Genomic DNA, 15,429 nt, shown 5'->3' on the forward strand with positions numbered 1-15,429 from the left:
GCTGTCGGTAAGCAATTTATATCTTACCTGGTGACACAGCTTTCCCACTTTTTTCCAAAACTAAAGTGATTCTACGAAGCAATTCAGGCTCGTTCACTTCTCCAGCCACTACTTCCAGGGGCACCCCATTTCCACCAATAAAGAACAAGGATGGGACAGGTACCAGATGATCTAAGTTACACATTAAGGAACTTATTTGTTTAATGATGCAACATGTTTTACAGATGAGCAAGCAAAATTTTGTTACTTCTCCCACATAAAAAAAAGAAATGTTATTATAAACAAGTGAAATTATGCCCGAAATCAACAATTATTACAACAATGAGGCATATACCCAGCAAGCTTCTGTGAAGGAATATATCCAACTGGTACATCTTTGTCCATAATGCATAAAGTAAAAACCTGTTGAACTCAACAAGAAGTGAGAAAGTGATATTGTGATATCATGTTCGAAAGCCACAATATGACCATCTGCTGAGCATGTTCTTGTGGCAACGTGAAATAGACCGTTACTGGTCAATGCATTACCATGGCAACAGATGAACAGTTCAAGTATGTGTTCTGTCTGCAGTCTGCACTGGGTCATAAAAGGATTCGCAGGAGTCAGTTGTACTGAGCAGCTGAAGACTAGAGACCAGTCTGAGAAACGGAAGAAATACAGTGAGAGATTCATTGTCAAGAAGGAGCTCAATGTGTGAACTGTTATAATCAACTGTGATTATAATAGAGATGGAAAAGAAATCAAATCATCAAATCTAGAGCCCACAATTATTAGTCACACAACCCTGTACATGTGACAATATATATAAACCTACCCCAGAGAAAAATGAAATCACAAAAATATGAGGAGAATTTGTTGGTCTAAAATGTGGTCATGAGAACAGACTTATCAGCATTTCGTACATGTGACTGTGGTAAAATACACGTGTAGACCCATCCATGAGAATTCACATACAAAGGGCTACAAAACTGATCCTGGTCATGATATGGATGGGTAACCATTTGTACTTCACCATAGTCACAAAATACTGACCAATGACTTTCCATTGTGCTGTACCAATTAAAATTTGTGACTGGTTTCTCTTCATATATAAACCTGCCGGTATTAAATTTTACTTTACTTCAACCTTGAAGGAGGAGGCTGTAAATCCTTCAGAATGTTGGGATGATTCATCTTCTTGGTATGGCACAAGATACAAAAGACTCTGCAACAATATATTTTTAAAAGGTGTACACTTACAGCTATATGAGATGTATCAGAACGTTCCCAGGCTATTATTGTTGTAGCTGCCTCAGTGGAGAGTAGCTGAGAGGGGAGGCCATCAGGCAAGTGTTACCTGACTGAAATCTCTGCTCTGCATGAACTCATATGTCAATATATTTACATCCTATTATTGCACGTTGTCTTTATTTGAGAATGTACATATTCACTTCACTCATGCTATTTTCATGTTGAGGTGTTCAAGCTGTGTTCCTTTGTGCGTAGTTTACCTTCACTGGGCATCTGTCCCTCATCACACTGTCTTACCACACACAAACCCCACCTTGCTTCTATGCATAAGTGCAGACTAACTCACTTCAGGCTAGTGGTCACTGTTTTATGTATGGAATCTTTTTTGACTATTCCTGTGCATCTGAGAGTGAACTAGGCAATTTCCAATGTTAGGGAGAGTAAGGAAATCTGGAAACTTCAGCAGCAGTGCATGTGCACATCTTGGCAGGTGATCCACCTCAACTCCTGCACTTATTATTAAGTGGTATGATCAAAGCTTGAGATGGAACTTTTACTGATGCACATCATCAAGACTCTTTGCTTCACCTTCAGCCATAAATTCATATCCTGGTTTATGACACACCTCATCTCAACCCGAACTACAAAACCAAAGCATCAGTTACAATCATTCAGGATCTGTGGATGTTACTGCCTAACAATTGTTGCCTTGTTTTTATCTTCACACATTTAAATTTGCAATAAATATGAAAGAATATGTTTCAAAAAACAATATACCAAGTAAAATCTTTTGCAATTATAGACTAGCAACCAAGTTCCCTATTTTTCCTTTTCCTTCCTGTCCTTTCACCAGTTTGACCATGTCGTCAGTGTGAAAAGTAATATACTATGTTGTGAGGGTACTTCTATACCAATTCAGGTTATTATCTGCAAACTTCTGAGAAGGCTTTCTGAACACCAGTCTTGGACAAAAGATACCACTTATGCCAATAATTTCAGACTACCCACCCAATGTTCTTGGACAGGAAGCACATCCCTTAGTAACATCATATGTCAGAAACAAACATTTAGTTATGGCAGCTTAGTCCATTTTTAACATACATTCCTTAGTTTTAAAAAATAAAAGTGGGTTTCTGAGATCACCATGCTGTCTGTCTCTGAGTATCCACCCTGCCCCATCAGCTTCTGAATGCCTGAACCAATCTTTATGAAACTTGGTATCTATATCACAGCACCTACGTCACCTCATTGGTGTACTTCACAAATTCCTCCCATCAGTCTGTGTGTCTGTGTGTGTATCCCATTATCATTGCTAGGCAAGGGCTTGGTAGAAACATTACCATGGCAATGAATACACACACACCAACAGAAGAATTGTTATACATGTCCTTTTCTATGGGGTTCCCGTTGTATCAAAGGAAAGTAGGTGATTAGTTCTTTCCAGAACTTCTTCTTGTTGTTTCCCTTTGTGTTTGAAACTACTCAATAACATATATATTTCACATCACAGAACCATAAACAAGTACAGTAAAGAAGCAGTGGGGGAAATCTGCATTCTGATGCCAGATACCCTATACAGGGTGTCCCAGGAGGAATGTGCCAAACTCCGGGAGGGTGTTCCTTATGTTAAAGTATGCCGATATAACCCAAAACACCTATGTCCAAAGTTGAACGGTTACGGAGATAATGGCCCAAGAAAAGTGTGGTCTTCTGGCAGGTCCAAGCACTGTACCTCGCTGTACCTCTCAGCTGAGAGCCCTTATCTATGTTTGTCCTTGAGTGCGATGATACTCCCTAGCCGTGCTTATGTAGTTGGCTCATACCAGAACGCGCAGTCAGCACGTTACGTCATCGCTCGCCAGTCATGTGTTATGTATACTGCTTGGAAACCTAAGGACAATTATGACATGGCGAGCGAGTATTTTGTACTTCACTTTTATGGCTTTCCGTCACTCACAAGTTAGTTTGATGTTACGTACATTATTAACATTACAGAATCCACATATTCCTGCCAGTTTTAATATGTATTTTGTAATCAACAAGTGTGTAACCCCGGTCAAAGTTTGACACTTCTCTGGCCATTATCTCCGTAACCGTTCAACTTTGGACATAGGTGTTTTGGGTTATATCGGCATACTTTAACATAAGGAACACCCTCCCGAAGTTTGGCACATTCCTCCTGGGACACCCTGTATATTTACTGTAGTTACATTTGTAATTTTGTGATGTGTTCTCACTGACATCTTAAAAAAATAAAAATGCATGAAGCACTTACTTCAATTAAGCATGATGCCCTGACAGCATTACAGCTGAACATAGGAATAACTGTAAACACATGCAAACATTGATAAAGAATGAAAATGTTCATACTTCAAATATTCACACTTTCAGATACTTGTCAAAAAGGATACAAATCTGAGCAAACTGTCTGTAGGCTTCCGAACCACTGTCCAGTCTTATTACCACAAAATCTTCTGATTCCAATTTTGAAGAAACTGCAGTGTTATCTATTGTTGCAGCTATACTTTTAGACAAATCATCTTTTCCTTCAAATAAGAACAAAGACGAAATATTAATGCATACCATATTAACATAACTGTCGTAGTAATCACACCAGCATAATATCAGTACAGATTCAACACAAACACCCTGATTAAAATCTTGATATCATTGAGTGAAAAATGTATGTCACTCGAGAACCAAAATTACAGCCTGTAACTTATTCTGATCTTCACGGACATGAAAAGTCACAACAGGTAATGATAACTCAGTTATGCACAGTAAAATGTGAGTTATCCTGGTGTTTATTGTGTAGGACAGGAAAAACGAAAACTCAATTATGATAGTACTAACATACAACGGGATGCTTTCCTTAAAGACAAGTAACAATATTTTTATTATATATGCGACAAACACCTATGAGTTCATCAGTAACACAACCACCCACTGAAAAATACATGGTAAAACTATCTTTCTGAAGTGATCCTTTGAAGTGGGTCTGCATAGTTCACATGTATACTTAAAACCATACTTGTTTATAACTTTCATAACTTGCAGTACTGTTAACAGATATTTTCTGCTATTAATCAATTCTGTAAATAAGGATGACTGTCATGTTATTAGAATTAGTCAAATACACAAGGTGTTACACGAATTAAATTACCTTTGTTATGACAAATGATGAGCAGAGGCAATTACTGCCTTTGCCAGAATAATTTGAATGAGACTGGAAATTCCTCTTTCTTATTTATTTATATACCTGTAGTTGATTTAATGGTGCTACCAGTAACGTAGACCGTACAGCAGTAAATAACTGGATGAATGGGCATAACGAACTAGAAAGAATGTGGAAGGAAGTGGCCATGGCCTAACTGATTGGAGCACTTCAACATTTCTCAAGAGAATGAGGAAAAACACAAAAAGAAAAAAAAAACTCAGAATAGTGGGTCTCCTGGTCAAGCATACCTCAAAAAAACTGCTATGCTATTTTGTTAATTTCACCTGAGCCTAATGGGAGTCTCGTTAGCCATTAATGGCACCTGTTCGCCTAATTACATAGCACTTTACGCAACAGATCACATGCCACATCCCCATTCGTAGTATGTTTTTTCCTTGCACACTGTGTAGAGAACGGAGAGGATCATTATTACTATTTGGACCGTAAACCAAATTTGTACAAGGTTATGAGCAAGTTAAGATGCAAACTCTGAAAACAATGTTGCAAATTTCAGTAACAGTTCTGTGTATATTCAAACATCCAGGTGTCAAATTATCAGTATGTTCGACACATATCACACTCTTACGTTAACACAGCCTAATAACACCATCTTTTAACTTAAATATCTCTTCGAACTAACCTTCAACAAACACAACAAAGACTGCATTTCTAGTTTTTGAGGCTGCAACTGCCTCTGCTATTCCGCCTTGAAACCACCGCATAACAGTACTATTAAGAAACCCGAATAAGTTGATACAGCTTCAGACAAAGCGATTTATATACTTGAAGCCAAATTGTGCAATATCACGTATTCTAAAACTTTCTGATTCATCACACACCTCAGATGCCTCAGATGACGTACGAACAAAGCTGAACGATTGTGAATCGGAAATGATCATTTCAGAAACCTTAAAAGTAAACAAATATAGCACTCGGACAGTAACAGCTGAGTTATCTGTGGACAGGAACAGTTGTATCATCCGTGAGCAGTAACCACAAGTAACCGGTATGGATGAAATGGATTCCACCTCACACTATATGAAATCATAACCATCATAACTATTGTAATCTACTGTAATCTATTGTAACTTTATTCTCTTATTGTAACCAGCCAATGTACAGTAACTGACTTGTCCTATATGATGTAACAATGATTTATAGAGACGAAATAAATAAATAGAATAACAGGGAACTTCAGCAGCTTCAATAGCGTTCAGTAGTGCCCTTGGAACGTGTCATATATGGCATAAAAGGCAGTAAACGCCTTACATAGTGCTGCAAATAACACTCCGTAACGTATCGTTACTGATATTATAAAAACGTCATCTTGCATCCGATCACTGTCTCCGGAGACTCCTGTGTATTGCTTAGACTTCACACTGGCAAACTGTTTCTTCTAGCATCGTGGTTTTGTTTAGCGATGTTGTGTCACCCATCGTAATTGGTGCAATTCAGTATTCCGAAACTTTTTTTTTTTTGCCAGCGGCACGCCGTAGTTTGTCAACGACATATGATGGCGGCAAAAATTTTGCATCACGAAAAGGAGGAGGGGTACGAAATTATACGAATATAGGCTTAAATATGTATCTGTATATAAATGTTTCCCCGTGTGGCGGCGGGGTCGAATACCTCCTCCGTAACCCTGCGAGTCGTGGGAGGTGACGAAAAGGAAGGCCAGTGCCGGGGGGTATAACTGGGCCACCCTCTTCCTGGGGGACATAAATACTGGGACCTGGCCCTCAATTTTGGGGGAGTCTAGAATTTGAAACAGTAAAGGTTATGAGTCCCGCGGGAGCCGGACCCGAAAATGACTGCGCTGGCGAGGACCAGCGGCAATTGTACGCTACAGACCCATCCTCTCCTCAGAGAGGCTGTTACATAAGGGTATGAAAGGAAGTATTCAGTTGAAAAGAAAAATTGTTGGTCGTGTGTCTCAAGGGGCTTTTTGCCAAGACGAACTAATTGGCGGTAAACCGCCAGTCGTAAAGTAACTCTGACTCTGACTTTGTATATAAATCATTGCACTGTACGAATTCAGGCTGTGAGAACAAAATATATATCGATGACGAACCAGTGTATACATACATACATACTTACTGTGACATGACTACTTAAATATTGTCCCCTGCGTCGTAATGGCTCGATAAATAAGCGTGCCATTGCTAGGTAACTGCTCGCCAACACATCAGAAAAATAAAGGAAATGTTGGAAACAGTGTTTTAGGAAAAACAATGTTGACTGATTTTTAATTTTCTCTTGCATTCGAAAGATCGTTATTGATTATTAATTGTCATATACATGTCGTAAAATATAACCATAATGTCCCTTTTGATTCATCTTCTCAAAAACTGTGATATTAACTGGACATGTGTATTGGATATCAAATGTGTTTCATTTTTAACCATAACAATTACTGGATGTATTTTTCACTGGATAAATATTTAGGGAGACATGGACTGAGACAAATGTATTACTATGTGTTCTCGTAAAGTGCCATTTATATTCGTCCTATTTTAACAAAAATTGATAAGTGTCAACAATTGGTACTTCAAGTCCTCAATATTGCATTTAAATGAAATCAATTCAGGGGTGCTTTGGCTGTTTCATGCGTACACACATTCGAAGGAATGAATTTATCATGTGATCCGCAATGTTGCTAAAGCGCACAAGAATTCCAAATTTGCGGACATCACCTGGTAATTCCCCTTTCTCTGGATTTAATACATGGGAAAGGAATTCCCAATATCCATAAGAAAGGATACTGATAATCTATTGAAAAATTAATGTTTATGATTTGTTATGCAGGTCTAAATGAAGATGCCAAGAACTTACAAGATAATAGCTGCATACCTCAGAGTCCTGAGTGGCACACTTCTTTCGCCCATTCATAACTCACCAATACTACATTTAGACCTGAGGTTGCTTTGAAAAGTTCTAATCAGTGATATGCAGTTGTGATTAATAAATTGCCAGCCTTTACAATGTTTGCGTTATAATATATCTGTATTTTATAAGTATTCTAATTCGAAAAATACAGCACCAACGGGTGAACATTGTTGTTTTTTTTAACTAGAAAATTAATTACGCCTGAAATATTTTGATAAGAGAACCAGAAGATAAGATATCACTAGACTCAAATAGGAGGATGATATTAAAATGGAGCTTAAAGAAATAGGATATTACAATGTGAACATTAGTGTCACATAAAAACCTGGGAACTTCTTTACCAGCTGAGGGACTACATGCTTCTAAAGCATGACCTTGTTCCATGGATTTCTAATCCATATTTTCTATAAAATAATTAAAGTGGTTTATTTGATTTGTTTGCATTGCAATGGAAGAAATTGTGATATGTTAGATAGGTCGATATTTTTATAAAACTCTTTAATTTTAAATTCAACGTACATCTCTTCAATCAGATGTTTCTGTTCCAAACATGGAGATGTACAGATGTTGCGGGCATGCGCTCGGCATATTCTGTAGAAAAACTAGAGAGAAAGCATTCTTACAGTAGCAGTAATGGGTTTAGAGGCTCTTTAACAGTATGGTTATTCGCGTCTCATATTAGAAGCGTAGGACTGAATCACTGAAAGAAACATGTGGCATAAACAAGTTTTATTATCCAATAACTTACATCATGTCACATGTTTATTTACAAATATTTCCTAAACCATGTAAAATGTAACAACGGAGCAGAAAACAGCTTTGGTCAGCTTTAGAAATACTGTACATGTATATTCCTTCTGAAACACTGTTAAGTATTTCATATTCGTAATCCTAAAATAAGGAGTGCAAATGGGTTTTCAGACTTAGACAAATGGTCCAGCATCAGTTGAAAATCACGAAGCCCAGTGATAATGAATACGTATTATGTAGGTAGTTATTACAAAGCACGTTCGCGAGGAGTGCTTCACGGCCCAGGTCTGCGAACTCAATAAGGTAAGGTTAAGTTGTCTCTGTCTCTAATTACGCACTACACCACGAAGGCGTGTGGGGGGAGTGGGTGTACACATCCACATTCTCTTGACCTCGACATTAGTTGGAGGTGAGTGGTCAACATCACGCTCCTGCCGCTTTACCCCCGGTACCCAATAGACAGGAGGCTGGGTAGGCCCCAGAGCTGGTCTGAACATCATGGAGAAGATAAAATTCTTGACTCTACCGGGTCTTGAAATCCGACCCATCAAGTCATCCAGCTCGTAGCCAGCCGCTATACTGGCTCCTTGCGAACTGAATAAGGGTTGACCTAACAGTCGCTGGAAACAATTCCTTAGAAAGGGCACCTGAACTGGGTAGAAGGTATTTGCCTGAGTCTGCTCCCCATTTCCAGCCTTGCCTAAGTATCCATGTGATGTTTCTAGACTTTCGTGAACAATGTTTCAACCTGAAAGCATATACGCACTAACGCTCTACTGACACAGAACATCAACGGTAATGGTACTTTATACACTTAAAGAGGTCTTTTACCTCATTTTTGTGCGCTTGTTTGTTGTATCAAAGCCGCCTTATGAAGGAGGAAAAAATGTAGTTAATAATTAAATTATATTGTGATTTATATAGGGTCCAACCAATATAGGGTACTTAGGGCAGTAGATCAGAAACACCTGGAAAGCTTCGAAATGTGGCGCTGGAGAAGGATGGAGAAGATCAGTTGGACCGATTATGTGAGAAATGAAGAAGTGTTAGTTAGAGTCAGTGAGCAGAGGAATATCCTACACGAAATAAGAAAACGGAAGGCTAATTGGATTGGTCATATCTTACGCGGTAACTGCCTTCTAAAAGAAGTTATTGAAGGAAAGATAGAGGGGCGGATAGAAGTGACCAGAAGACGAGGAAGAAGACGTAAGAAGATGCTGGATGACCTTGGGGACAGAAGAGGATATTTTCATNAGCTGTAGATCGCATCAAGTGGAGGAACTGTTTTGGAAGAGACTGTGGACCTGTCGTCTTGACAGATTACAGATGAATGAATTAATTATATAGGGTATTGCAAATGCCTACATTGCACTGTTTATTGGAGCACGTAACACCAGTGATACAGATCAACGCTGGGTAACAATACGCCAAAAGAGTTCAGTTCTCAGATTGTTCTACAGATATAAATAACATTGAATTAAAGATAAATTGTATTCGTATCCTACCTTGATGCAATTTTTCTGGCTATTTTTACAGGGTAGTTTAAAGTAGGTAGGTAGGTAGGTAGTAGGTATGGAATTATTGGAAATTGTCTCTTCTCGTAAAGTTTTCGGTGGGTTTAGATGGGAAGTGTCTAATTTTCTGAAGTAGATCTCACTTATGGATACTTCAAAATATACCTCCAGTGTGAGAAATACACGAATGTGCAAAGGTTTTAAAACATCGTCTCCGGAACAGCAGGGATCTATTGGCCAAGATACAGTTATCCTTCGAAGAGCCATGGAGGTGTTAACATACAGTGCACCTTCTTTCTTTGTTGTCCTAGGATTTACGGAAAGAATTTTCAGAAAGAAAATTGAATTGCCCCTTCACTTGGCCAGTGTGTATGACACAAGTAACTTCTATGAGCATCAGCCATGTATGATGCAAGACCACTCATTTTATACGACAGAGGTAAGTAGAAGAACACCTCGCATGACATGAAAAGCGCATTGTGAGTGTCCCGATTGAAATATGGGCAAATTTGTAGAGTTCCATCAGATTCTGTACCTTGGCAGATGTGGTTTCTTGATATCCTATTTAGAACTCAATTAAGAGCTAATTGTCTAAGTTTTCTCGTGATATGATAGAATCATATCTGCCATGCGGTTCTTTTTGGTATTGTAAGGTTCATTTTGTTTTGAAGCTGTTTTGGTTTGTCACTCATTGTCTTGACGTCAGGGCTTTTAGTTCGCTGCTACAAAACGGAGCACCACTGCACAGACATTTTGCACTCGTCTTCTCGCTGCCTACTCGGGACTCCTAGTTGTTTTGCGTTGCACTGTTTACCGTACACAATATCTGAACGCAGTTCCTAAGTGTAGACTGACTCACTAATTCGTCGTTGCCGAACATTCTCGAAGGATCTCGGCACTTCTATCTCTACAGCTTCTAGAACCATCCAAAAGGTGGGGGTGTTAAGAGGCAGAGGCGCTAAAACGCTGGCGGGTAACCTGCCTACACCTCGCTCTCGATCCGCGAGACAGTAGTTTAGTTCTTGCTGTCTTCATGCTGACGCATCTGTCCTTACTGCTTATGGCTCAGTCGGTGAGCACAACAGCAGCTGCATCAATTATAGCGATTTGTTTATAGCTGTATGTTTACTTCGCTAGAACACCGCCATTTCAACATCTTTACCAGTGTCATCGCTAACTCTTACGCTGCTGCTAGGTAACCTGTTATGTCACAGCACTTGATACAAAAGAAAACTAACTCCGTGGCTTTAGTCCGCAAGCGAACTATACCTTCCGAGCGACCGCCACTTCTTAGCGAAGTTAGTGCCACCTTTAGCCGATAGAGGGTGTCGCGTGGTTAGCGCAGCTAATCCCCACGGCCGTTAATTTCGGTTTTCTAGACCGGAGCCGCTACTTTTCCATTCAAGTAGCTCCTCAATTATCCTCACGATGCTGAGTGGACCCCGTTCCAGACCCACCACTTCTCAGAAAATCTGGTAGCTCCGGGAATCGAACCCGGGATCTCTGGATCTGTAGCCAGGAACTCTGACCACTAGACCACTGATGCATTTTACAGATATTCTGATTTATAGCGAGGCGCGAAAGGAACAGATGAGAAGTGTAAGTACTACACGTGGGAGAGTTGAGATACACATACAGAATTTCAGTCGGAAACCGTAAAGGAAAGACGCTACCCTAAAGACCTAGGCGTAGTTAGAAGGATAATATTAAAATGGATCTCCGAGAAGTAGAGCGTGAGGATAGGCTGCATGCAGTTGTCCTCAAAGGTTATGTTCCACGAAGTTAGTTAAAAATTACAGATAAGAAATTATAATGTAAGTGGAAATGAGAAATGCATACGCAATTTAGGCACATAATAGGAAGAAGCTGTTTGGAGGACCTTGGCATAGATGGATGAATATTTAAAAGCGCCTAAAGGACATAAGCAGAGATAATATGGATTATATTTAGCTGACTCAGATTAGGGTCCAGTGGATGTGAGGAGCACAGCAATGGAACAACTTGGTTCTCAAACAAGAAGAGTAGGTCTAACGGTTACTTTTTAAGAAAATCCTCTTCCACAGGGTCAGTAACCAAAGTTCAAATGAACATAATAGATTTTAAAAAGAATGTAGCAGTAAAATTATAACAAAATCAAATTTCTGATATGTTTACACTAAATTAATATTAAAATAAGAAGAAAGCAGTCTTCTGGGATGTGGCACCGTGTAGATTGAAGTTAACAGACGTTTCGGAGGAACGTATCGCCTCCATTTTCAGGGTAGAAGGAAAGATACGAAAATCCGCAAGCTGAGAGACCGTGAGAACCGGTACAAATCTTCGCTTGCGGATTTTCGTATCTTTCCTTCTACCCTGAAAATGGAGGCGATACGTTCCTCCGAAACGTTGGTTAACTTCAATCTACACGGTGCCACATCCCAGAAGACTGCTTTCTTNAAATTAAGAGTGTTATTATATTTAATAATGATTGATTCTCAAAGGAATAAATACACAACATATTACAATATATCTGTATATTACATACAATATTTATATTACAGAATATATTTCATGAATTGTTCAAGACCAGGTAAAATTGAGCAGTATGCATACACATTGGGGTTACAGCACAGCTGACTTGTTCCAAATGAATTTATACTGTACTGTTTGGCCATTTCACTACCTGAGTTCACATAGTGCATTATTACTGGAGTTAAGTGTATTAATTTCGCTCTGTGAAGTCTTAGAGACTAAAAATATTTTTGTTATAGGTAAAAAAGTCATGTTACGTTGGAGTACTCGTATATCTATTTATAAGTTAGCGCTGATGTAAATACCATTTTCGCTCAGCCAGTTTATGCGTGTATACTAAACAAAATACTTCCATTGAATTATATACAAACTCTCACAGTGCAATTGGTCTCATGAAGGGAAATCTCAGTAAACCAACGAACTCTTCTTAACCTCAAAATATTTTGCGATACAACCAAATCCAGTATGACATATAATGTAATATAATAATATAATAGTAATGCTATACAAAAATACATAGTAATGAACTTGTTGAATGACTTACATTACTGAGAACTAACCTAATTCACAACAAGAATGGATAAGCTGCTGTTTAACACGTTGTTTTGATAAATATATAATTTCAAATTGCTAAACATTTTCAACGAATCATCGTCGTTTCAATTAGACAGGTACCTATAAATCAAAGATGATACTTGCTGAACTGAAAATGTATAGAAACGGATGTAAGTAACTCATATCCGTCTTTCCTGCTGAAATGAAAAAGTGAAGCCACTGGTAACTGTATTACCGATACTAAATATAACTGAAGACGCCTGCATTTTTCTTTTGTTTACATTGTGAGCGATAGTATTAGACAAAGTACGGACGCAACATTTGTATATAAATATTTTTCATTGAACGACAGATTTTGTATAAATGTATATACTCAGCATCTAAAATATTTACAACGACACAAAACATTCAAAACAAGAGAAATCACACATAATATAGTAATAGTATGAGAATGAACCAAGAAATTGAAAGCTTTCTCATATTAATATACTTTGATTTCGATATAAAATATATACATTCTAACGCTGAACTCACTGAAAAGTCAGTGTTAATTCGGTTTATGTTCAAAATAGAAGCCAAATTTTTGAGTGATTAATTTATTCTTTCTTTTTTTTTTTAATTCGCTTAGTGGGAGGTGGAGTCCAACTGGGTCCACTAGGCACGGTAACCACTGATTGGCCTATTTTACCTGCCACCGGGTGACTGTGATGATGGAGAATTTGGTGGAATGAAGATTGGCAGGGGAAATCGAAGTACTCGGAGAAAACCCGCCCCAGCGCCACTTTGTCCACCACAAATCCCACTTGAATATACCCGGGATCGAACCCGGGCCGCCGCGGTGGGAAGCTAGCGACTAACCGCTTGAGCTATGGAGCGGCCCCAATTTATTCTTCTTTTTATTGTAATAATGTAATCGTATTACACATACATGCACTATATTGAATTTAACTTGGATTTTAATACCTCTTAGCTTTATCAGCTTACTTGGTTCATGATAGTTCTAATTCATCTTAATATTCATAGGGAATACACTAGATCTCTGATCAGTTGTACAGTATATCTCAGATAACAAAACGCACATAAATACATATTATCTGACAATATTACTTATTAAAGCTATGTTAATGAAAGAATCCTCTTTGGTACATTAAAAATACTGTGGTATTTGATTTTATACTGGGAATTATGTAATAACAAAATAATTTACGGTCAACTTAGTAAGGAACTAATCTCACGAAAAGTCAGTCAAGTGGTACATGTATCCACTCGAGTTTATTTCGCAAAAACATCAAGGGATAACTGATAACAATCCTTGAATATGTAGAGGAAGACACCAGAACAGTATCACTTTAATGGACTGTGACTAAGTACACGTCTTTCATCAGTATAGTGTACACCACTCTTAGAAGACTGCAATGGCATTTCTACCTATACCCGAATGTTTTACCAAGTAAAATTACTCCACACGTCTGGTATTACTAATTTCTACGTAATGACTGGATCTTATATACATTTAACAATGAACACTGGACATAAAATAATACGTGAATAAGCTGTATCTATTCATTTACATAAAATATTTATGTTCTTATATTCATCCTGTTCTCATATTTTATACAGTCTTAGAGTAATAATAAGTTCTGTCGCAGCAACTATAATTATCAACCAAATTAATATGTAGTCTTCAAATTTCTAATTTTAAAGAAAGAAAAGAGAAGGTATATAAGAATAGAATGCTTAGTGATGTCTAAGACCGGGGCAAAATGAGTAACAAAGGACTAGAAAGTTAATCTGTGAGGATATTCGTAACTGTTTTGTAAATTTCACAAAATGTTTTTAAGTTACCAACTTTGACAGCATAACCTGAATGTTCAGCACTGTTTATACACAAACCCCTCAGCGAACACGGCCCTGAATCACCTCCCCCCACTCACAACCTACTCCTCCTTTCCTCCGTGGCCTTAAGTTCACAAGTGAACTATTCCGACCGAGCTGCCGCCGCTTGTCGGCGAAGTTAGTGCAAACTTTTGCGGATAGATGGTGTAACGTGGTCAGTGCAACGGATTCACACGGCCGTTAATCTCGGTTTTCTAAACCGAAACTCTCAACCTACTATATTACAAAAAAAAAAAAAAAAAAGGTTAACCTGTACAGGTATTCCTGGAGTTGTGTGATAGTTGTGTTAAAAATATAGAAGGGGGAAAAACTGCATAAATCAGACATAATTTTTCTTTCTACCTTTGAACATAATTTCCTCGTCTCCTATCGCATTATTCTTCCAGAAACTAAAAAAAAAAAAAATTACTCACCCTTTCCCTTCAGCTCTTTCAATCGTCCTGCAAGAAATTCCTATTAAAGTGATCGCTATTAAATGAAATCGGTCTAAATTAGTTCATCGCGTTTCTCGAACTCACGTATAACGAGGAGTACCTGTATTAAGAAGTGAAGTATTTGTTCTTATCACCTTAATGGAAGGTTATTAAACCGATAAGAACAGATGCACGGGGTTATGTCTCTTTTTTATTTACACTCACACACACACACACACACACACTCTCTCTTTATATAGGTAGCCTCTTTCTTAGGCTATGCCTATTTTTTATTCGCTTACTGTTCAGCCGATTATGACACAATAAAAAAGTAACTTCTTTGTCCTTTTCCTTCGATCTCGACATTTATCCGATCGCGACTTTCAATATTAGTTTATAAAATGCAATCTGTTCTTATCACATTATTTGAAGGTTACTGAACTGATGAGAACAGAT

At 38.2% G+C, this 15,429-nt stretch overlaps 1 protein-coding gene across 1 annotated transcript in view; it reads right to left on the reverse strand.

Annotated features, from left to right (window-relative positions):
* Positions 1-5,347, reverse strand: part of LOC111870216 (UBX domain-containing protein 4) — a 27,835-nt gene extending 22,488 nt beyond the window's left edge. Inside the window, exons 1-3 of the mRNA XM_033753717.1 lie at positions 5,089-5,347; positions 3,643-3,777; positions 28-171 (exon numbers count right to left, since the gene is read on the reverse strand). Of these exons, the coding sequence (XP_033609608.1) occupies positions 28-171; positions 3,643-3,777; positions 5,089-5,170 (361 nt within the window). The 5' untranslated portion in view covers positions 5,171-5,347. The remainder of the gene's footprint in view (positions 1-27; positions 172-3,642; positions 3,778-5,088) is intronic.
* Between the last annotated feature and the right edge of the window lie 10,082 nt (positions 5,348-15,429).

Source organism: Cryptotermes secundus, unplaced genomic scaffold (assembly GCF_002891405.2).
Source record: "Cryptotermes secundus unplaced genomic scaffold, Csec_1.0 scaffold1182, whole genome shotgun sequence".
Classification (NCBI taxonomy): Eukaryota; Metazoa; Arthropoda; class Insecta; order Blattodea; family Kalotermitidae; genus Cryptotermes; species Cryptotermes secundus.